Raw genomic sequence first — 24,136 nt, 5'->3', positions numbered from 1 at the left:
AATCACTCTATCTCTTTAAGAAAAAGAAAAAAACTATCTAATGAAGAAAATATTCCCCTCTTTATCCAAGGTCAATTAGCATTGAAATCCCCTAGAAACAGTTCCGTACCCATTTTCTCTTCTCTCACAATAATTAAAAAAAAATCTGTAAATCTGGCTCGGCGCTCCCCAATTCCAAAGTGATTGCACGCTACAGATTGAGGTATATCCACTTGAATTTGCAATTGTTTGTAATTTGTCGGTATACTGTACAAATTGATGGCTGCCAGCGCCAATCCTCCTGCGGCGGGTAATAATAGTGGTCAAGAAGGCACCGGCAATGGGAATGGCGCCACCACTAATGGTCTCTCCGTTCCGGAGAACTCTGTGGTTGGCCCCACACAGGCGGCGCTACGACACAATCCCGGACTTTCTGTTGATTGGACTCCCGACGAACAGTCCCTCCTTGAAGAACTGCTCGCCAAGTCTGTATAAATCCTTCTTTTATTTCCACTTGTTAACTAATTGCTGAATTATTTATTGATTTTTCCTCGCTTGCCTCTTCTTTATTCTAGAAATCATACAACTTTTAACCTAATTTCTGCTAACCTTTAGGTTGTGAATGTATCTGTCTAGAATAAATTAGACACTAATTCTATGGATTGGTGATTTTCTATACCAATGAATCTTGTCTTGTAATTCATTTCTATAATGACAATGACCACTTCTTCTTGTCAACCAATCAACTTGGAACTATACCGTCAGTATTATCTATAGTAAGTTTAAGAAAATGGAGGGAAATAATCAGATGCATAGATAATTGTTGTTCTAGTTAACTATTAGTTATTACAAATATGAAACACAAAGGTATAGCCTAGTGGTCAATGAAATGGGTTAGCACCATGAAGTCTCCTGTTCAAATTTCAGTAAAGACAAAGATACAAGGTGATTTCTTCCCATGTGTTCTGGACTTGGTGGCAGATAGGTATCCCTTGAAGTTAGTCGAGGTACTGCAAGCTGGTCCGGACACCACAATTATCAATAAAATAAAATATATATATATGAATGTCCTTGTTATGGTTAACTGAACCATATTTCTGCTGAAAACTCTTAATGTTGGTTACTCAGTATTTACTTCAGTTTGCTGCATGCGTTGCCAAACAACATCTCTTATGCTAACTATGCATCTTAGTATTTGTATCATAACTGGCTTCTATTATCATGAATGGTTAAATGGAGATAGGAACTATACTTTTGCAGATATGCAACAGAAAGCAACATATCTAGGTATGCAAAAATTGCAATGCAGCTAAAAGACAAGACTGTTCGAGATGTAGCATTGAGATGTAGATGGATGTCTGTAAGTTTTTTGATCTAGTTTTATCTAATTTATTTGCATATTTAGCAACATTGATGTTGTAGATGGATGTCTATAAGTTTCTTTTTCTGTGGTTTTTGCTTATTTATTCATATTTAGTCAGTGATATAAATGTTAGTAACAGGCAATTTTTCTTTATTAGAAAAGAGAAAAAGAAAAAAGAGGCAAGCATGACCTTGTACAACTTTTTTTTTGATAAATAGAGCTTGTACAACTTTTAAACCACTGAATAATACGAATCCACATATTGGTTGGATCAGGTGCCTTACCTTCTCTCTTGAGCGTGATACTTACAGAAAATAGTGGTTCTGGAGGATTTTCATTTTATTGATGGAATTTTGCACATTTTGGCAGCTAGTCTTTCTTCTGATTCTCTTTAAAACGACCTCCAGAAGATGGGCAAAATTTAAGAATAACATTGGCAAAAAGACTAAGGTTGAGGACACATTTGGACAGCTGTCAAATTACATTTGGAATCCAGTTAAAAGAAACATGTGCATTGTATGAAGATCACTAAGTATTTAAGAGGAGATCTTTCATTAGGGTTATGCACGAACTTTATCTTTCTTTTCTTAGTTGTTATTAGAAGAAATCTTGAAGTTGAAACCTTCCTCCGTATAAGTTTTCATTTTATTTCTGCATTTTGTTGCAAACAAAGGAGAAACATTTCTCATTCATTGTCTGTATTCCATTCCTCTATTGCAACACAAAGCTTTATCATTACATTGTTGCTGTCATTGCTCGTACTCCAGGCCTTTATAATAGTCTACCATGTTTGACAATCGACTCAATACCATCTTGGATCTGATCATGGCAATGCAAGAAAAGTGCACTCTTATGTTTGGACAGATCAACAATGCATTGTCCTCTTTTTCTGTTATGCACGACCTCATAGACTTTTGATTCATAATCATATATAAGAGCTGTTATTCGAAGTCTCCCTTGGAATTCCATGGACACTCACAGTTGCTTACATATTGTGTTAACAATCTGTTTCGAAGCTTCACTTTATGACATATGCTGTCCAACCTTGAGGACCAATTGTTCTTTAACTTACCTAAACAATATTAGATACAAAAGCTCGACGCTTAAAGCGCGAGGTGAAGCAGGAAGTTATCATTTTCTAGGCTTGAGGTGTTACGCGATGAGAAAAGCATCTGAGAGGTGAGAGGCGACAATGACAGGCAAGAGGTGTTGCACAAGGAGAAGTGTCGGTTTTTCTTAAATGGACTTTATAACACACATCTAGAGTTCTTTGGTCAACCCCTGCACAACTCTTCTTCTTTTTCTTTATCTTCTTCTTCAGGTTCTTGTTCTTTCGGTCGCAAGTTGCAGCAACTAAGATTGTTTTGTTTAGGTACTTCTCCTCTTCTTTTCTTTCTTTTCTTCTTCTTTCTTCTTTATCCTCTGTTTTCCAACATTTCTTTCTCCTCTTTTCCAACAACTTCTTTCTCTTCTCTTCTCCTCTGTTTTCCGTCTTCTATTTTTGGAGTTCTTTCTTCTTTTTTAAGACATTCTTGCATTTTTTTTCAGTTGTAGACTGCAATTTCAGAATATTAACTTAATTAATTTTGTCAAAAAACAGTATATGAATTGAAATATTTGCTAATATGTTATTGCTATAGAGTTTTTGGTTATTTATACATGCAAAACTAAAATTACAATTTTTTTTGTAGTAATTGGTGCTTCACTTCAAAAGGATGGGCACTTCGCTTCCCGCCTTAGTGAACGGGCTCTCATTTTTTGTTGTTTATCACTTTCCAAAACACTGGTGGGGAGAAAAATATCGTTGCAACCTAAGTTGCTCGGACTGGGGTGCGGGTGTCCAATACAGGTGTGGATCTAAAGGTTGGATCCTTCTTGATCTAATTTTTAAGATTCAGGGATATGGATCCATTGAATGGATGTTGGTGCGGGGATTCACTTAAAAATAATTAAGATGTCTAAAATAAACGATTTAAAAAAAAATTCAAAAGAAAAATCTAAAATAGAGTTATAAAACCTAAATTATGAGATATTATATGGATAACTTGAGGAGAATCCTGGAAAGAGATCAATGGAAAAGGAGTGAAATAGAAATTTCTATGTAAAAGGTATTCTGTTTCTTTAATTTCACCTTAGCTTTTGTACTGTTTACAAAAATTATTAAAATTGTCTAGACTTTCCCCATCGATTTTTGTCAAAGTACCCAAAAATGGTTGACCAGATAGGTTACGGATTCCACACCTACACCGGAGCTTTGTCACCATCACACTGTTTGATAGTACACAATACCTCCGCTTCAGTGAATGGCCTTTGCAGCCACTCTTGATCTTCCCAGGAGATTTTAGGACAATTGGCAATCTCAAAAGCAGGCTGCCAGCCTTCTACAAGACTGCCTAACCTCTTGTCCAGGGTTCATTGTTCCCGTTCTTAATGCTGAAGCCTCTTTTCCAGTTGTTTATTGCAACCTTTCTCATCAGACTGCCTAGCCCTTCCATAACTATGATGAACAGGAAAGGGGACAAGAGATCCCCTTGTCACAGACCTCTTTCAGCTGTCAAAATGGAGAACCTAGTAGTTTGATACAAAATTCTATCTATTTAATCCACCTTCTCCTTTTTTTTTTTTGAAACTGATAAGGTTGAATTCTTCAGCATTGAGGGTATGCTGGCTACCTCCAAAAAGGAATAATTACAGATTTCCTATCAAATCTATAATCTGGTCTATGTCATCTATATAAACCTGCACCAAAAAAAGTAGAGATACTATACAATTCCATTAACTTTGTGGATGGAATTGGATCTATCTTCAAAACATCTTCCATTTCTTTCTTTCCAGACTGCCCACCATACACATGATGGTATTAGCTTCCACCATCTCTTTGACTCTTACTGCCTCCCCTCCTAATCCAACAACTCAAAAATCTTATGTATGTTCTGACATTGTCTAGTTCATGCTTGTGATGTTGAGAAACCAATTCCAAATTTGAGCAGTAAACTTACAAGTAGGAAAGGATGGTTATTTGTTTCCCCTGTCAAGTTGCACAAAAAACACCTAGGAACCGATTGTCTGCCTTTCTTTTGTAGAACTTCTTGTGTTAAACATTCCCTCTTTATCACTAACCAGGTGAAACACTTTACTTTTGTAGGAGTGTCACTCTTCCAGAAGTAGTTCCAATTATATTTTGGGGCCCCTATAGGCATTGTTGAGTGAGAAGACTCCATCCTTGCTATGTTTCCACAGGATCTTGTCTTGTAGTTATAATCATTCCAGCTAGTTTTTCTAGTAGTGCTGCCACCCTCTCCACCTCCCAGTCATTAAGTAGTTTTCTTAAAGATATGTCCCATCCCTGTTCTGTCCAACAATTGCTAACTCTAGCATCAGGGTTCTCACATATTAGAAACAAATCTGGAAAAAGTTCTCTGAGAGAGGTTTGGTCTATCCAACCATCTTTGCAAAATTTAGTTTTGTTTCCATTACCCACCTTAATATACATGTTTCCTTCCATTTGTGGCCATAGGTTCCTGATTTTCCTCCATACCCCGACTCCATATGGTTCAGAGGTGATTTTTGTACACCAAGGATTTAGTGCTCCATATTTGCTACAATAACCTCCTTCCAGAGAGCTACATCTTCCTCAGTGTATCTGCCGAATCCCATTTGCTTGAGAGTGTTCAACAAGAAACTCCAGTTCAGGTGGTTAAAGGCCTTTACTGTACCTAATTTGCACATAACTCCAGGGACATCTCCTCTAATACTGGTGTGAATGCACTCACTAGTACTAAGAGCATCATCCATTATTTGTCTCCCTTTGGTGAAAGTCATCTGGTGGTTGCTTACAACTCTGCTTATTACCTTCTTTAATCTCTCAGCCAACACATTTGCTATGATTTTATAGATCCCGAAGATTAGAATGATGGGTCTGAAATCTCTTAGATAATTTGCCCCAACCCTCTTAGGAATCAAAGCTACAAAAGTGGCATTGAAGCGCTGGAATGTCTGCATCAGTTCTTTCTTTATTGTTTTCGGGGAAGCTTGAAAGAAAGCCATGGTATAACACACATGAAATATGTGGAAAGTTTGCATCTTGACCATGTGCTTTTTCTGCAGCACACATCCTTATCCCTGCCAGTATCTCTTCTTCCTCAAAAACTCCCTTAAGGCTATTTCTTTCTTTTGTTGAAAGCCTTGTACTTCATTAAGATTTAAATAAGGTCTCCAATTTTCTGTTTCTTTGTAGAGATCTTGATAAAAAATCCACAATGGATCCCTTGATAGCCACAGGGTCACTAGATGGTTCTCCGTTGTAAGGAATCTATAATGTTTTTATCACCACATATGATCCAATGGACTCTGGATCTCTGCCTCCAAAATATTTCTTCATTTCTGGCCACTTCCTCATATTCCAAGGCTGAATGAGCCTTTACCAGCTGCTCATCATCATTTAAAGGTCTGCCCTCTTGGATGGTCTCCAAGCTCACTATTTGATCTAGGATGTGGCTTTTTCTTGCCTTCCAGTTCCCCTTGGTGCTCTTTGCTCCATTCTTTGAGTTTTACCTTTAACATGCTTATCTTTGTTGCCTGGATATAGTTAGGGGTACCAGATATACCAGATATAATAAAAGAACACCACCACTCTTGAACTTTTACTTTGAAGCCTTCCACATTAAGCCACCACTTTTGGAAGGACTAGAGTGTCAAGGAAACTTGGGAATGAACTCCATTGATTTTTTCAGAAAGTGCACGGACTATCTTAGGAAAAGCTCGCAGGCGCTAATCACAAGAAACTTCTCTAGAGGCTCCTTCCGGGCCTTTGGAACCTCCTCTGGTGGTCTTCAACCATTTTCTTTGAAAGCCTTTTTTCTAGACAATGGAAAATCGTTTGAACTTGGTACTCTAGAGATTCTTGAAGAGATCATGGTACATAAGAAAGAATGAACCTAGAAAGGTGTTTAATTGTTCGGGAGCTGGAATAAATGTAAGCATTGTTTCAATGTTTTTTGTTTTGTAAGGACTCTGCATGATGATGCTGGAAGAACTTCTATGTGGGTAAGTTAGGACTGTTATGCTTTTTGAGTAAATTGTTGGTGCATTGATCTACAAATGCTTAAACAATTCAATTGGAATTTCTTTGTTGGATCTCTTGCGATAGGAATCTATGGATTTTCAATCACTCAAGCAAAAGATTTGATTTATAAACTTTCTCCCCCAATTTACTGTGTGAAATTCGACAAAATCAGTAATCTTCAATTTCATCAACCTTTTACTTTAAGTTGTTCCTTTCGGACATAATAGCATCCAATAGGAATGCTCTTGGGGACTTCTCGTCATGCCACTCCCCCCAAAACAGTATGAATTAACCTGACCAATCAAATAAGAAGAAATAAATTTAACTTCACCAATTAGATAAGTAAAAACAAATTTATGATAAATAATTAGCAAAGTTTCGGGAAAAAATCAATAATATTTCAAACAAAAATAAGTAACATTTACCACCCAATTTAGATACCGTCTCGTACTTAAATCAGAATTTTAGCAACACGAGTTGAGCTTATTTTTGGCTTCAATTTACTAAACCCAACAAATAAAGCAACTAATCAATTAACTAAACCAGACAAATGAAAAACTTACAGAGTTTCTCTAAGGCATTCGTAAAACCACTTTCTAGTATTCGAATGGGTCAAAACAACGAAGTTTTGAGCAATCAGTCTGCAACAACATCTCGTCACATGATATGTTTCATGTGATAACATACGAGTTACAAAGATTGAACTCTTGATTCTCCACCAACTCTCCAAGTCTAATTTCTCAAGTAATTTATCAACTAATATATGTAGCCTTGGAGGGTATTATTTCAAGGGAAAAGGACAAAAATAGTCTTATTAGAAATAGCCTCTCTACCTCTCAAGGTATAAGGCCGACATGCTCTCTACTCTCCCTAGAACTCACGTGTAGGATTACATCGGGTATTTTGTTGTGGAAAGGACAAAAGTACCCCTTAACTATTTGAAATAGGATGTTTTTGTCCTTTGTTTAGTTTTCTACCCAAAAGTTCCCTCGTCTTTTATGGGGAGGACATTTTTGAGCTACTTGGCTAACAAAGAGGTCACTTTTGGTCCATTAATAGTTCAAGGGAATTTTTTTTACCCTTTTTCCCGTAATAAATAAAGCTAGCAAATTGATATTTAGTTGTTAAGGAATGCACCCAAAGGTGTGTCCAGTGGTCAATGAAGTGAAAGGAGAATCATGAGGTTTCCGGTCCAAATCTATTAGTGTTTTTTAGTCATTTATTACATATAGAAACTTTTTCTTTTTGTTTGCACCCCTTTAAGTCAAGGTCACACTCTAATTATGTTCACCCTTAAATCCTAAATAGACTTTTATGCTTTTTTTCTTTGACATGTTAAATCACAAAATTTTACGAAGGATCTAAATGAGGAAGTAAGATGTTTTCCCTTTTCATTTTTTAAGGTCCTGACTTCCCTGAGCAGGGACTTCAATGTCTCAAAAAATGATATTACTTAACTGTACCTCCATAAAAAAAGTATTAGAATACTGTATGTGGGTAACTGCAATAATATTGTATAGTGGCTTTGTTATAAAAGCCTTTGTTCTGAAGCTGGAGCACATTACATTCCCTTCTTCAGCAAATAAATCCAGTTTATTTGATTAGGTAGAATAGACTTTTCTTAACTGTTCCTTATTATTTTAAGTTTTATCTATTCCTTGTGGCAGAAAAAGGAGATTGGAAAGCGAAGAAAAGATGATCATAACTCACGGAAAAATAAAGACAAAAAGGTACCATAGCTTTTGTGTTACATAGTTCTCGGCCATCTTTTACTTATACCTTCTAAAAGATGAATTCCTTTTCTGTCATTGACTTTATGGAGCTTTGACTGTATGTTGTTTGTTACAATATAGACACATGTAGCCATGTCCATATCACTGTGGAGAGATTATTGCTTCCATTTTCGTCATTTAGTAGTGTAAGTATTAAGTGTTTCTTGGTTGAGTGTCACTGGTGTCTGTTACTGTATAGACTCATATGTAGTCATGTCCATATCACAGTGGAGTGGTCATTGTTTTCATTTGTCTTTTACTATTGCAGTACTGAAAACTAGCCAGTGTAGTATGATGACAGAATGCTGAACTATTCTCCTTCTCCCTTAAAGGGGAAAAACTTGGATCTTTATTTGTATTAGTATGGAATTTAGAAGTCCAAAAGAATTGGATTATTGACTTCTTTGGTTGTTGAGGGGAATTGCATTTTTAAAGCATTCCAAGTATTGCTCCTGGTATTGTGCATTCCGCTTTTTTTGCTGAGCAATCTGCAATTCTCTTCTATTTAGCTTTTCTGGTCATCCCCTTACTGCAATTATCTCTTATAGTACTTATTATAAACTCCATCAAATGAATTATCCTACTTTATACTTGTATCACAATTATATCAGTTTTTCTAGCTGGGGGAGCTCACCCCATGGGTCTTCAATACCTTTAGATGATGTTCTGTATTATAAAAGTTTGTTGCTTCCCTATTTTTATCTTAAAAGTAAGTTAAAAGTCTTTATCTTCACATTGGACCCACTTCTGGTAAAAGTCTTGAACACTATAACCCTATTACCTTAATACCTATACAGCTATACTTTAGTGAGGCAGGTCACTGGAATTTTGCAATAGAGGTCCTAGTCTTTTCTGTTTCTTTGTTTTAAATCTGTATTTACCATGTGGCTTTGTAGAAGGCTAAGGTATCAACAAGATAATCTGTTATCTAAATGGTGTGCAATATTTAGGATTAGAGGAGAAAATGGTAAAAATGGTAAGTTGATTGGAGCAGCCTGTTGAACCACTGATGTGCTACATGGTAGGCCTTGTGGGTGCATAATTAGTGGGTTGAAAGGAATGATCTTTATCATTTTCAGTCTGGACTTGGACAATATGATCCACTTGTGCTAAGAGCTCTCCCCTGCATGGTAAGTGTTAAGATGTCCAACATCGGTAGAGGGATAGGAATTTGATCTTCTTATATGAACCTGGACAAACCTCCTCTCATGCTCTAGCTTTTGGGGTTGAGTTAATGCCCAGGTGTCATATCTTAACATGGTATTAGGGCCAGTTCTATCCCAATTTGTTGTTCACCGATGATGGATCCCCATTTAGAAATGTTCACGCTCCATTTGAGGTCTGGGCGTGCGGGGGAGTGTTAAGATGTCCCACATTGGTAGAGGGATGGGAATTTGGTCTCCTTATATTGGACTTGACAAACCTCTCCTCATGAGCTAGATTTTGGGCTTGAGTTAGGCCCTAATGTCATTACAGATGAGGAAAAGAGAATGTTTCGCTTGACTTATGGTATTGCTTTGGTTAAAGAAAAACACAATGGAGGAAAGGAGAATGTGCAGATCAAAGGAGAAGAGGGGATAGGAAAAAGGTAAAAGTCGTGTCTGTGTTAGTAAGGGGAGAAAAAAGAAGAAATTTGGATCATTGGAAACTAATATCCTTAATACATGTTTACCGTTTGATCATATTATAAAGCTCTGTCTTCACATTATACAGAACATTAGTAAAGGAGGTTAGCCCCCTTGCGAAATTTTGTTCAAGTTGACCAACCCAAGGGAACATGCGAAGTCAAAAGGGGAATTTTCTAATTGTTTCTACTTAAGTGCTTCTAAGTGAGTAAAGTGTCATTTAGTTCTGGACTGGGTACAACAAATTTCAGGTATTGTAGGTCTTTCTCAAGATACAAAGTGTCAGAATGCAAAAAAACTCTCAAAATATTATATGACTAGCTGGATGGTTCTCCTTGTACCAAATATGAAATGTAGAAATAACATTGGACTTTGAGCCAAAACATCCATCGCCTTTATAAGTGATGTTCTTCTTTCTCATCCAAATGCATATGAATAGCACTTGAAATCTACCTCTTCTTCCAGTGAAATAATAATGCTCAAGATGTGGCTCAAGTCGTCCAGATCTAGACACAACTCATCTGATCATCACACAGCAAATTAAAAAAAGATCTACTCTCAGTAAACCAGCCATAATGAAGGAGAGGATGTTTGTATTGCTGCAGCTCTACTGCAGGAAAAGACAGCCATTAACACTAATTCTTTTCCTCTCCCATAGATGTCAATTGTAAGGTAGCTTCTAAAGCCAAAATAAAAGATCCTTTCATCTTCCCAAATTATTTTCAAAGTGGAAAAGAATGGACTTTGGGCCTAACTCAACCTTAAAAGTCAGCTCAGGAGAGGACTATCGTCCAAGAACATGTAAGGACACCACCAATCCCTTTTTCCATTCATGTGGGACTCATCAACACCCCACCTCATGCTCAGCAATGGACGTCTGGAGCGTGAAAAATTTAATATGGGGCCCAACATTAGGAAACAAGAATTGGGACAGGTCTTGCTCTAATTGTATGTAAAGAAATGAACTTTGGGCCCAACTCAACCATAAAGTGCTAGCTCAAGAGGAAAGATTGTCCAAGACTATATTACGAGACCACCATCCCTTTTTATCCTATGTGGGACTCTTTAACACAAAGGAAAGGGTTCTTTGTCTATGCTGCTAAGGGCATGATTATAAGACTTCAGACTATAAGCCGGTGCAATATCTTCCGACTAAGCAGGATTGTGTGCTCCTCAAGCTAATCAGTGACTAGTCTTGTAAGAAGTGGGCATGAGTTGTAGGCGCTTCGATTTCAAGGCTGTGAAGCAAAACATTTTCACTGAAGCGACACGAGGCTGACACTTGCTTCTTCTGTCTGAAGAAAAGATCCAATCGGAATAAAACAGAAAAGTTGGGACTGGTTTTCAAAGAAAAATTAAAAATAGTTCAAGAGTATATGCAGCTCGTGGATGGACTGTTCAACATCTTTTATCTTCATCATATTTTTTTCTGTCTTCCTTCTGTTTTCTTTGTTCTTTCTTCTTCGGTGGCTGGCAGTTTTTTCCTTTACTTTCTTCGTCGTTGCATGTATGGCTATATAGAGCGTATTTTCCCCACATTTTTTCATCTCTTATTTCTTCTTTATCAGCTCTTATTTCTTTTGTATGTCTTTATTTTTTTCAACTTATTTCTTCAGTTGAATTTCCATTTTCAGTCTAATAATTCAATTGAATTTGCCAATAATTAATTTCTTTATCTTTGGTGCTAGGCAGTAGCTAATCAGTTAATTTCTTTTGGGGACTAGGCAGTAGCTATTAGCTATTCCTTTTTTAGTAGCTAATTAGCTATTTCATTTTTCAGTAGCGAATCAGTTAATTTCCTCTAGGCACCAGGTAGTAGCTAATTTCCTGTCATATGGAGGATTTTTGCTAACTACTTTTTTATTTTTAAACTAAAACATTTGCTTACATATATTGTTTTTGTGAATGGTTTATTTTGGTCTTCCTTTAAATTGCACTTTACTTCAATGAAGCGAGCGCTTCGCTTAAAGCACGAAGCAGGGCCCTTACACATTTTTGGGCTTCTCACTCTCAAAACCATTGGCAGTGACTAGCATAAATTGAAAAAAAAAAAAGATAATGGATTCCACCTGCCAGTCTTGTGCTATCCCTCTAAAAATAGGAGCGGAAGTGACAAGTGTATTTAAAATACAAATTCAGTTGTACATATAAATGTTTTTTAGAATGGTAAAAGTAGTTGCTCATTCCTATTTTCATGGGAGGCTATTGTGAATTGATTTTTTTTTTGTAATACAAGTTTTGCCATGATAAGAAATTGATAATAGAGCTTTAGTCCTAAACTCCTCCCAGACTAATATCTCACTGAAGGCTCTCTCATCTGCTGCTCTCCTTGCTGAAGAAGGCCTTCTTCGCTACCTATCCTACTTTTATCAACTTTCTCCTTTTCATGTTTGATTGATACTCAATGTGTAAAGAAACTTAGGGAACCAATAATTTTACACAGAAACACACACACCCTCTCTCTCGCACACACAACTATGTTTGCAAACATGTACTGAATTCTTTTTTGCTCAGGAAAATGCTATTATGTACTATATACTTGCATCTGTAGGCACATAGAAACTATCAGTAACATGAGAACCCTTTAGTATGAAAACACATGGCTGAATGGATTACTATGTTGATGTTGGTCTGAAACAATTCAAAATTAAAATTGAGCTTATAGAACTGTTGCAGTGTGTCAAAGAAATATCAAAACCAATAGTAGAGGGTATTATAGTTAATATTATTTGGAGAAATGGTTGGGGTGGATTAGTTTTTGCATCAGTACTATCAGGTATTCTTTTGGTGAATGTTGAACCAGTTGTTATTTCCCATCAGGGAGGGTCAGGGGTCTTAGACAGGGAGATCCTCTATCGCCATTTCTTTTTGTTTTGGTAATTGAAGATTTTGATGGTGTGATGAGCAGAAAATTCAAAAACAACGAGATTAGAGGCTTCCAAATAGGAGGTGCTACGGGGCAAACTAAGAAAATATGCCACTTTGTTTATGTTGATGATAGAATTATTTTTGTGAACCTACCGAGGAACAGATAAATTACATCAGATTGCTACTACTGTTTTTTGAAGCTCCTTCAGGTTTGAAGATAAATTGGATGAAGAGCAGTTTGTTCGCAATCAAGTAGGTGCTCAACATCCAGAGTTGGTAGACATACTTGGCTGCAATGTAGATCATTTGCCTACGGTTTACTTGGGCATGCCACTTGACAATAAACATAAGGAGATATTGATATAGGATGGCATAACAGGGAAGGCAGAAAAGAGATTGATAATGTGGAAGACTCAATATCTATTATTAGGAGGAAGATTCATTCTTATAAACTCAGATTTAGACTCTCTTCCCACTTATGTTAAGTCTCTTTTCCTTCTATATCTGAAGGTTGTGAAGAAGCTGGACAAACTCAGAAATGATTTTCTTTGCATGGATGCAAGGAGAATAAAGATTACAATCTGGTGAAATGTAACAATGAACAATAGGCACTTCGAGAGGATTGGGCATCAAAACCTAAGGAGACGAAATGACAGCCTCTTGATGAAATGGCTAGCATATTGGAAGATACTTATACTTTTTCTTTACAAGGAATATTTTCGTTAATAATGGGAGGAACTCAAGTGTACAAGAGGCATACCAAAAATTGTGAACTTACAAGGCTGAATAGATTTTTGTAAAAGACACCTATCCTTCAACATAGATCGCAACTCATGGATGCACCTAAAAGGTATTGAGAAGATAAAGAGGCTACCCTTCAAATGTACAAAATCATATGCTTCATACGCATATATACTTGTGGTGCAAGGTTTCACATCTACAAGTAAAATTTAAGTCGTCAGTCTCTTCATTTTCGGTGCCGCATCCATGTCAACAGGGACGTGTGTGTATGTGTGATTCATACCCGATCATGTCAACTAGTTTTGGCTATTTTGAAAAAATTCAAAGTAGAAATTGTGGGCGATCCTTGTTACCTTTGTCAAAAAAAAAACAAAAAAAACAAATTATGGGCAGATCCAATGGTTTTTGTGATCCAAACAAAAGTTAAGGTGAAATTGAAGTAAATGGAATACCTTGGTATGTATAAATTCCTATTGGCACTCCCTTTCCTTTTTTCTCCTTCCAGTTTCTCCTCTGGATCAATATGTTCTCCTCAAGTTCTCCGATAATATCTCATAATTTTGGTTTTATAACTCTATTTTTAGATAATTCAATTAAATTTTGCTGAATCCTTGCACTCGTATTCATACATGGATTCGTATCTCTAAATCTTAAAATTAGATCACAGTGGGCCCAACCTCTAGATCTGCACCCACACTCAAATTTGAGCAACTTGGAATAAATTTATAGAGATATGACACTTTAGTCTAACTCATTCCCCAGGACTACTTACTCATGATGGGAGGATTGACTTTGTCCACATAAGTAGACCACGGTTCACTCCCCAATCAATGCGAGGGTTTAACCTACATTAACATTCCCTTCATGCCCAAGCCCAACTGGAGCTTGGACTAGCAGCCCAAAAGGGAAATTGACCTTATTATGATGCCATGTAAACTTAGGTTCTGGCCTAGCTCATACCCTAAAAGCTAGCTCAAAGAAACGAGGATTTCCCATGTCTTACAAGGAAACCACTAATGTGAAACTTTTTTCATTCTTTAACACCTCACCTCACGCCTAGGGTTGGACATTTCAAGCGTGGACAATTTAATTTGGGGGTCCAACATTGGTTGAGATGGGTCTTGATCTGAAATGGCACCTGAGCCTAATTGCCTAACTCACCCCAAAAGCTAGCTCACGAGGAAGGATTGTCCAAGTCCATATAACTAGATCACCGGTCATTCCCTATCCAATGTGAGATTTAAACCACCCTTAGAAAAATCATGGCCTTTCCTCGTTGATTTGCAGGTTGTAAGTATTGATGATTGAGAAAAAATGGAGGGCTCATTCCAATTTTGTTGTTCTTGATACGCAAAACTCCGTACTTCAGTGCTTGTTAGAGCTACTCACCCTTATTTAAGCCTTCATTTGGTTGAATGGCCCAAAATCTGGAGGCTATTAAATCTTGCAGTCTTAATTTCTTAGGGAAAAAATGACACTTTTATCTGATGTCTGATTGAATGTCTAATGGTTTATGTGCTTTCATAGACTGCTATGCATCTATGGTTTATTTCTATACCAAATTCATAAGTCCTCATTGAATGCTAAGGGCTTGTGCACATCTTTTTTTTTTTGAGAATGGTAACAGTTAGTCTATATATCCATTGACACACTACATCAAAATATGTAGTCCCCTTCTAAAGTGTTACAACTTACATCTTGAACATCTATTTGTTGTTCCTATGGATAGTCTATAATGTCAAAAATATCTTCTGTTTGAGCTAATAATTTATGACTACGCCAAAAATAAAATAGAGCTAAACAGTTCATTTTGAACTCCTCAAAGATGCTCTGCTTGTCTACAAAACATCGCCTATTTCTTTCTTTCCATACTGTCCACAAAGTACATGCAAGGGCAGTCTGCCATCTTCCTTCCTCTTTGGCTGCATCGCCATCCTTGTTCCTGTATTTTAGCAATCCCTTTATGTTCCCTGGCCTCGCCCACTTAGTCCTCCACAGATAAATGAGTATCTTCCGCAACTGGTCTGTCCGAACTTCCTTCCGTATCTTTATGATATCCTCTGTTAATTTTGTTTCTTGTAGACACACTACATAAGCTTTCCAAGTATGTAGAATATTTCTGATTAGCCTCCTCTTTCTGCCACAGTTTAGCCCTTTAACACTCCAAGGCACTCTTTCCAACTTCATTGATCTTTTCTTGCCAGATATCTCCCCCTACTTCTTGAGCCATAAGCCCATAACTACAGAATTTGGCATCAAGCTCTAATCCTTTCAATTCATTCACCCCCTTCTTTTTTTATAATGGCTTGCTCCCCCTTGTTCATCCGATTGTTGTTGTCTATCTTCATAAATAATTTTTTGGCCTTCTCATCACACCCTTTAAGATCTACACCCAAATCAGCTTAGTTTGATGATGTGTTGTTGAATCCATTCCGAAGTATTGGTGTCTTGAACAACCTCCTCAACTGTTAATTGCATTTTCAAAGGAATTACATCTTCTTCGATGCAATTTGCTGCATCATTTTGTTCCTTCAGTTGCAAGGCCTTAGATTCTTTTGTGTCTACTTGCCCAACTTCTTCCGGTGATGAGCTTTCCTTTAAATGTAAAATTTCAGTTGATTTATTCCCCACCACTGTTGTATTAGTCATACAAATGTTGAATTGATCTTCTTGTGTCTCTGCGTGTTCTTCCTCACCATCTTACCTCACCGTGTTCTTCACGACAGGAGTTATTGCAGATGACTGGAAGTGCGATATGGTTCTTCTTTCTCTAAGTGTGTTTGTTTGGATTTCAATTGTGGACATCTTTGAACTGGTGCCATGATTTCCTTCAAGTCTAGATTCTTTTGGACAGCTTAGTGGATGTTAATTGAGATATTTGCTCAAATTACTTGTGGATCATCCATTTTTTTTCAAACTGTGGGAAAAATTTTTTATTTGCAATTGAGCTACGACTTCTAACAGAAAGTTATACTTATTTGGCAGCATTTTTATGATTCTACTGTTTGGTACTTTTGTCGAATAATAACACTTCTTCGTCATACTTCCCTTGTTTTTTGATTGTAGGAAAAGGTCACCGACTCTATGCCAAAATCTTCTCATGTGGCTAATCGTGCAAATGGTCCTCCCTATGCTCAATCTGTTATGTCAATGGACAGTGATGATGGAATTTCCTACAAAGGTTGCTCCTTTTCACTCTTTTGAGTTTACATTTAAAAAGTCAGTGAAATTTGAGAATGAGATATCAAAAGAACCATGTTGGGAGTCTTGCTTTTGTGTGCGAGTCTAGATAGACATGCCTGAAATTGAATGTAGAGGAAAGTTTATGTAATTGGAAAGATGAAATAGATAGAGAATATGATTAGCACATCACCTTATGCCTGCTTCATGCCTAATTTGAGATCATAATTTGTTGCATTAGTTGTGCATGATGGCTTTGTGAATATTCAAAGGCCTTTAGACATTAGAATTCAACTTCTCTTTCTTCCCATAAGGTATGTTATTATTGAAGTTTCCCTTAGATTACACTTGTTCTCGGCTACGTTTGTTGAAAATAAGCACATAAAGTAAATGCTCAAAGCTAGAACAGTTGAGAAGCAAAACTCAATAAGCGCAATCATCTAATTTTCATCTGTTTTCCTAGTGAAGTGCGGATCTCTGTTGACATGTCTGATTATCTGCCAATTTAGTATTTCTGGAAGTGCGTTTATCAAGTACTTTGAGCTCCAAGACCTAGGGCTAGGGGAATCCTCTAAACTTCTGTTGTGCTAATCTATAGGATTTAACAAAGATAATCAAATTGTTCTCACATGGATTAAACAGCGGGAATCTATTTTATGATAGTGAAAAGCTTAAACTAGATCTCCTTTAAGTGCTACTGTCCTCCATTCTTATATTTAATAGTTACTCCATAACTGTAGTCTTCATGCAGAATTAAGTGTTGTTACTAGTCCCTTCTTCCTTCTAACTTCTTTTTTGAGGATTTAACTTGTGTGTTTTGAAAAGCCAAGTCATGATTTCAGAAGTTTATAACATTGGAAATAATCAGGAATGCTGCTTATCACTATGGAAGAACTAGTCCCTCAGTGATTGGGTAGAATATTTCATTTAGTGTGGAGAACAATAATAAAAGTATTTTCTCTATTCGTGTCGAAAGTTGATATGGAGTAAAGAGGAATGTGGCCTAGAAGATAGCATGTAGTATGGAGAGGATATCATGCAACATGGAGAATATCTGCTGTCCTTTTCCATGAGTTAATCGTGGAATGCTCTTCTTCACTGTGCACTTACGATACTCACTAGATTCAAAATGGAATAAAGGAATAAAAAGAACAATCAGTATTTCTGTTGCGATATGCAACTGTAAAGTAATCTTGTATATTTTCTGAGTTCTCTTTCGTTTCTCTTTTATTTTTTGGTGGAATTTCTGAGTAATATGTGTCTTATCTTGTAACTTTTGCAGCCATTGGTGGTACCACTGGACAGCTTCTTGAGCAAAACGCTCAGGCATTGGATCAAATATCTGCAAATTTTACTGTTTTTAAGGTCAGCTGATGCTTCTAACAATTTTATTCCTACCTACCTCACCTTCTTTTCTGTGAAAGGTGACAAAATGGTAATGGACCAATTACATGAACAAGCTATAAGAGTCATTTTCTGTTTTTATTTTACTCCATTTGATTATATATTAATGTGATGTAGTTTGAATGGTAATGGAGTTTTGAGGAAATTTGACCTGCATATTATATTAGTAAGAGAACAAGAGATTCTTAAAAATAATTGGGAAGTCATTAGGACGGGGGAGACATCAAACCCTGAGATGAATTGTTTAAATGAATTTGAATTTTGAAAGAATGAGAGTTGCATTAATCATGTCAAACATTTTAAGATGTACTAGAAAGTGTGATAAAAATTGGGATGAAGAAAATATTATTTCCGTGAAAAACTTAATATTTACCTCTTATCTCTTTGCTGTGAATATAAACTTGGATTATTTTATCGGGGGCATTTTTAAGTATTCATTGGTATGAAGAAAAACCAGCTTATATAAATAACCTTGCCTCCAATGGGAGGAATTGACGTAAACTAGACCTTGGTCTCATTCTTGTCTCCTGCAGCGGCAAGGTTCAATTCTTAAAGAGATATAGTTGTATTTATTTTGTTCTATTCTTGAAAGTCCTTTTTCTGATAAGAAATCAGAAACTCTGTAGTCTACATGCTTTCTTTGATTGTTTTTGACTTCTGCGAGCCCTGTGTGTAGATAATGCTCTAGATAACATGAGAGAAATTATTCTTTGAATATAAATCCAGAGATTTGTATCACTAATAAAGATATTCAATAGTACGTTTGTACGTTTCTCAACCTTTTGGCTGAGATCAAGAGTGGTGAAGATAGATGGATATGTACTTGTACAAGATTGTTACCAGTTTCAAAAAAATCAAGAGTGGTAAAGATTTTGAACACATTGAGCTTCATTCCGTTATTCACCTGTCAATATTTGCTAGCAAGATCCATTGGCATGAAGATAATGGAGACGGGCCTGCAAGGGATGATAAGTTAGTTGTGAAAGCAAATATTGGTCCAGTTAAATTGTGTGGAGAAGACAAAAGAGAACGTACACCATCACAACGATGATGGATACTACACGTGTTCCATATGTCCACATTGCCGTCTCACCTCTTTCCTCCCTTCCTCCCATGTTGGAATCTTCTCGTACTTGTTGCACCAAGCTCCTTACCTCATTTTGCTACTAGCTTCTCTCATCCAACGTCACATCACAAGTCGATGTAGTGAAATTAGGATGGTTTGGTCAACCCTAGGCCTTTGATTTTTAGGTGGCGAATAATTTTGTGCAGCGTCAGAGTCAGTGTACTGAACTTCATACACCATCAGGTAATCTCAAAAGCTAATTAACCTAATTAACCATGGTAACTTTGTTAATTACATATTAGTATTCCTTGTTATGTTCTTAAATATAATAATAGTTCAAGAATAAAAACATCAAAGGCAAGTAGAATCCTATTTATACTCTTAACTAATTATGCAGAATTCTAATTTGTTTACTAATAATTTCATGTCAAATTCTCAGCATTATAGTATGAATGACTTTGAAGGTTTTGGCTCATTTGTTGATCATGGAAATATAATTAGGTTCTAGGAACTTCTTTGATGATAGGTCCTCCTTAGTTTGAATTAAGGTCCCTTCAATCTGATCTAATTCAAAAAGCTCTATAATAGATATCAATCATGCAAATTGAATACATAGAGAACATGTAGAAAAGGAAACTGTTAAATCATATTATTAAGCCATGTAATAATATTGAATCTTTATTTGAAAATCATCATATAACAGTCAGAGCACATCAAGATTTCAGGTGAACATTATATAAATGGGGCACATGAAAGCAGAGAGAATGATTCGATCTTCGTAAAATTTGAGAGACCTAGGAAATGGATGTTTTGAAGGGGTGAGAGAGATTAAGAGGGGGCAAATTACTTGACTAAAACTGTAATAACCAGCTATAGCAACTTTATGCTACCGGATGGTGTAAAAAAACTAATGCACTGACGGTGCACAAAACTTAAAACTCGAGTAGAATGTATAACTTTATACTGTTAGCAAAGACTGAGGCCACCATACTGGCCATGTCATGCAATTTCAAATTGGACTTAGAATTATAATGGTTAGGGCCTAGAGTGCTAATTTATTGGATCTTTGGAAATTGGCTAGGACACATGATATGGGTAGGACTGAATATAAGGCATAAATTCTATGTCCAATCCAAACTCCTTAGTTTCAAAAATAAAATCCAACGTCCAAATTAAATATCCAAAAAGTTTAGATTTTGGGTTGGCCCTACTATGCTCACTATTTTCATGGGACGCATTTACAGATTACTTCATTAGTTCTAGTCTACTCCTTTTGGTAACCATGCTCATCCAATTTCTTTTGGAAATGAATGCTCCGGGATGTTCAGGCTTTTGTTGCTTTCCAAGTACGTTAACAAATAAAAAATTGCTCAAACAGCCAACAAGGATTTTACAACCTTTACTGTGTCAGCCCTAGTGTTTAAGGAGGTACCAATGCATTACTTGCCTTTTGGGGTCGAAGGGAAGGTAACAATCTTGACGTTGGTTGACTGGTAACTCAAATATGGGCAATCAATCATTGCCTTTTCTTCTACCTTCACAGCTCAAACTATGGCTTCTTCATTTGCTTCTGAAATTATTAGGCTACATGGACATCCCGAGGTCATTGTCACAGACTGTGATCCCAAACATATACTCTCTTCTGGAAAAAATTCACCGGCTCCAACAAACACCCCTATCTTGAGCACTGGATATTATCTGCAAATGGATGGTTCGTCTGAAGCTCTCAGCAAGTACTGTGAGCAGCATTTTCGGTGTTCATGGGTGACAGCCCTCATGAATGGACACCTATACCTTGCACTGAATATTGGTACAGTACAACGTACTAGAAAGTTGCCGAGATGACAGCTTTCCAGGCCCTTTATGCTAGAGAACCTCCTATTGTTCGATATATCATGAGCAGTGGTGCCTTTGAACTGGTGGAGCTGCATATATGCTTCAACGTAATGCAGTGATGGATTTGCTGAAGCACAATCTTATTAGAGCTCATCAAGGGATGAGGGAATTCGCTAATAAGACACACTATATCGAGTTTAAAGTAGTAGGATGGGCGTTTGTGAAATTAAATACCTATAGACAGCAGTCTCTGAGGTTTTAAGTAACCCTACCATAAGTTTGGAAGATGTTGCTTTGGTCTATTTAAGGTTCTTAAGAGAGTTGGAGACGTGGCCTATGAACGAGATTTACCAAATGAGGCTTGAATTACCATGTTTTCTATGTTTCCATGCTACAAAGATGTTGGAATGCCTGACCATCAAATTACACCATTGAAGTTCAGGAATGAGCCGACTTTTTATCGAACCTTGATGAAAAGGTTCTTATTTGGGATGGGGGTATTATCATGCAAGAAAGTGGAGGAGATGGAATTGCAGGGGAGATGCACTAACCGTGGAAGAAAATATTTGGCCAGTTAAATCTTTAGAAGCAAGAAGAGGAGACAATCACAAGGATTGGACTTTGTATGAGGCAAGAAATGGCCTTGCATGGGTTATTGAATAAAATTTTGGGGATAGTTAAATAGTATAGTGGCAGCATTTTATAGGCAGGAAAATCTGTTAGAATCTTCCTTCCCCACGTGTTTGTGTTATGTCTATCTCTCGTACCCTCCCCTGTTCTACTTTCTCTTATTTTATCTGTTACCGATTCCCTTAAATATCAGTAGTATAATCAGTAAACATCATTCCTATAACTCTCTGCATGTTTATTGGGTGTGCTACACCCCTTTAATTTTGAATAATATTTTCCAGTGGGATATCCCCTCTTTTTATTTCACGCACCCACTGCATAGTACGTTGCATTACTCCTATTATGCTGTACTAAGGTCAAGTCAGTTGTATTCTGTGTTAAATCCATGTGGATGGATTGTTCCTCATAATTTGCAATGCAAAGCATTATTTGTTCTTTGGTTATTGGCAGTATTAACATTTCTTTTGGTTTCTGTGCAGATCCAAGAAAACATTAACCTTTTTACTCAAGCTCGAAACAATATCTTCACCATCTTAAATGAGTATGTTCTGGATTATTCTTTCCCTTTTCACTGTAGTTAGTTGTTCACGTGCAATGATTTAGTTTGCAGTAAGTTACGTGTAGTGAATCTTATGCCATCTCTTTGTCATAAAGGAATCTTAGAACCCGTTTGACCATGATTTCCCAACTAATGTTTGGGGAAAATTTGGACAAATAGTGTTTGTTCATATAATTTGCCATTACTTGGCAAATATCCTAAATTTTCAAATACTAGTTTTTTCTTGTATTTGGGTAGAATCTCATTATTTGGGATTTTTCAAAAGTTGAAATTTTACACCAAAATTTTATCTTTTACAAAAACACCCTCTATAGTAGTTGCATTGTATTACATAATCTTTTACGTGAACACCAAAGCAGTGGTGAAATATTCAATTAATATAAAAGTTATGACATGGTTGTTGATGGAAAATAATGAATAGGTCCGTAACAAAGTCATGTGCTTTGTCTTCTTCACGATATATAGAACAGTGTTTGTTGCACTCATTCCAAACTACCACATTGCTCTAGTGTCATGGACACTTTTTATTATTTGTTGCAACGAAAATCCAATTGACTTGTTATACAAACTTATGGATATAAATCATATTTTTCTAAAAAAGTGAAATATGTTTCTCAAATACAATGACAAAATACATAATGAAATTTTACCAAATTTTCTTCCCAAATAATATTTGCCAAGAATGTTTAGAAATCTATGGCCAAATTCTAGCTTAGTTGCAGGAGAATACATGCTTTATTAAGTGATACTTTTGCATGCGCGCTCATTCGTCTTATTTTTCTCAGACTTATGTAATTTACTTGCATCATTTATGGCTTGTACTTGTATTTCCTTTGTCCTAATTTACATGACCAGTTTCTTTTTTTATTTTGTCCAAAAAAGAATTATACCTTTCTATATTTTGATTTTTAAACTTTCAATTTATTTTAATGAGATGATTTATGGCCACAGAAATATCTATATGTTTCTTAAACCACTGTTTCAAAAGTATTTCTTTTTTAAATTTTGTGCACATTCCAAGTGTATCACATAAATTGAAATGGGAGAAGTAACTGATATGATAAACATTTAGCAATTCATGATCTCTTTTGACTCCTGTTGATTCTCCAGATTAGCTGATATGTTTTTTTTACTTTATACTGATTTCTTGATCTTCCTTGGCTGAAATGTTTGCTTCGATATATCCCCTTAAGAATTTGTTGACAAAAGTGTTTGACGAAGCGTTTTTGTAACCTTCAACGAAATTCTACTTGATATATATATATATATATATATATATATATATATATATATATATATATATATATATATATATATATATATATATATATATTGGTTGTGTTTCTGCTACATTCTAAGAGAACTATTTGTTGCAGCTTGAACGATATGCCAGAAATAATGAAGCAGATGCCACCCCTCCCTGTAAAGCTAAATGACGAACTTGCCAGCTTAATCCTTCCACCTCGACCACCGTTGCCTAATAAATCATAAGGCTTGGGGTTACTGTAGATGCTTCTATCAGTTTAATGAAGAATAATATAGTCAAGGTTATTCCTGTGGAAATATGCATCAATATTAGCTCCTTTTGGCTTGTTAGGACTCCATTTGCTCATTTTAGTTAATATCTAGTTTTGTGATTTGCTATTGATTTACTTAAGTAGGTAGTTGGGCTATAGCATGTAAATATAGTTAGTGCAGGAAGGATTCTTGTTTCTGTAAATCAATGGATGCAAATAAGTTCAGATCCTATGCTTTTGCTGCAATACACCATTGTTATGGACTATTCAAATTCTTTCCCTTTCATATCAGACAAGAAATTGGATAACTCTTCGTTTTAACCTTTATTAGATCGGAAAATTCTGTATGAAGCCAACGTACTAGTTGAATGTTAGGAAAAACAAAACAGTGAACTAGATCAACTGTTATTGCAAAGCAAATGCATCATCTCTTGTACCCCACACCCCAAAGGAAACTTTTTAAAAAATATACCGTTCAACATAAGATACTGCATCTATAGTCAGATTTTTTTTCGCAATAACATTTATACT

The 24,136-nt window shown here is 36.2% G+C and overlaps 1 protein-coding gene across 1 annotated transcript; it reads left to right on the top strand.

Annotated features, from left to right (window-relative positions):
- Positions 1-23,877, top strand: LOC101247846 (uncharacterized). The gene is made up of 7 exons (XM_004246199.5): positions 1-464; positions 1,240-1,339; positions 8,075-8,137; positions 16,480-16,594; positions 17,876-17,958; positions 22,009-22,070; positions 23,465-23,877. The coding sequence occupies exons 1-7, from the start codon at positions 259-261 to the stop codon at positions 23,577-23,579; spliced, it is 744 nt and encodes a 247-aa protein (XP_004246247.1). The 5' UTR covers positions 1-258; the 3' UTR covers positions 23,580-23,877.
- The last annotated feature ends 259 nt before the right edge of the window (positions 23,878-24,136 follow it).

The sequence above is a fragment of the Solanum lycopersicum genome, chromosome 9, assembly GCF_036512215.1.
Source record: "Solanum lycopersicum chromosome 9, SLM_r2.1".
Classification (NCBI taxonomy): domain Eukaryota; kingdom Viridiplantae; phylum Streptophyta; class Magnoliopsida; order Solanales; family Solanaceae; genus Solanum; species Solanum lycopersicum.
Note: the sequence above shows the minus strand (reverse complement) of the source record. Positions and strands in the feature narration are given on the sequence as shown.

Excerpts from the sequence above, each read along its gene's own strand:
- LOC101247846 (XM_004246199.5), top strand. The coding sequence starts at position 259 with ATGGCTGCCAGCGCCAATCCTCCTGCGGCGGGTAATAATAGTGGTCAA. Across the intron at positions 465-1,239 it reads CTTGAAGAACTGCTCGCCAA|ATATGCAACAGAAAGCAACA; the intron begins GTCTGTATAAAT and ends ATACTTTTGCAG. Across the intron at positions 16,595-17,875 it reads TGATGGAATTTCCTACAAAG|CCATTGGTGGTACCACTGGA; the intron begins GTTGCTCCTTTT and ends TAACTTTTGCAG.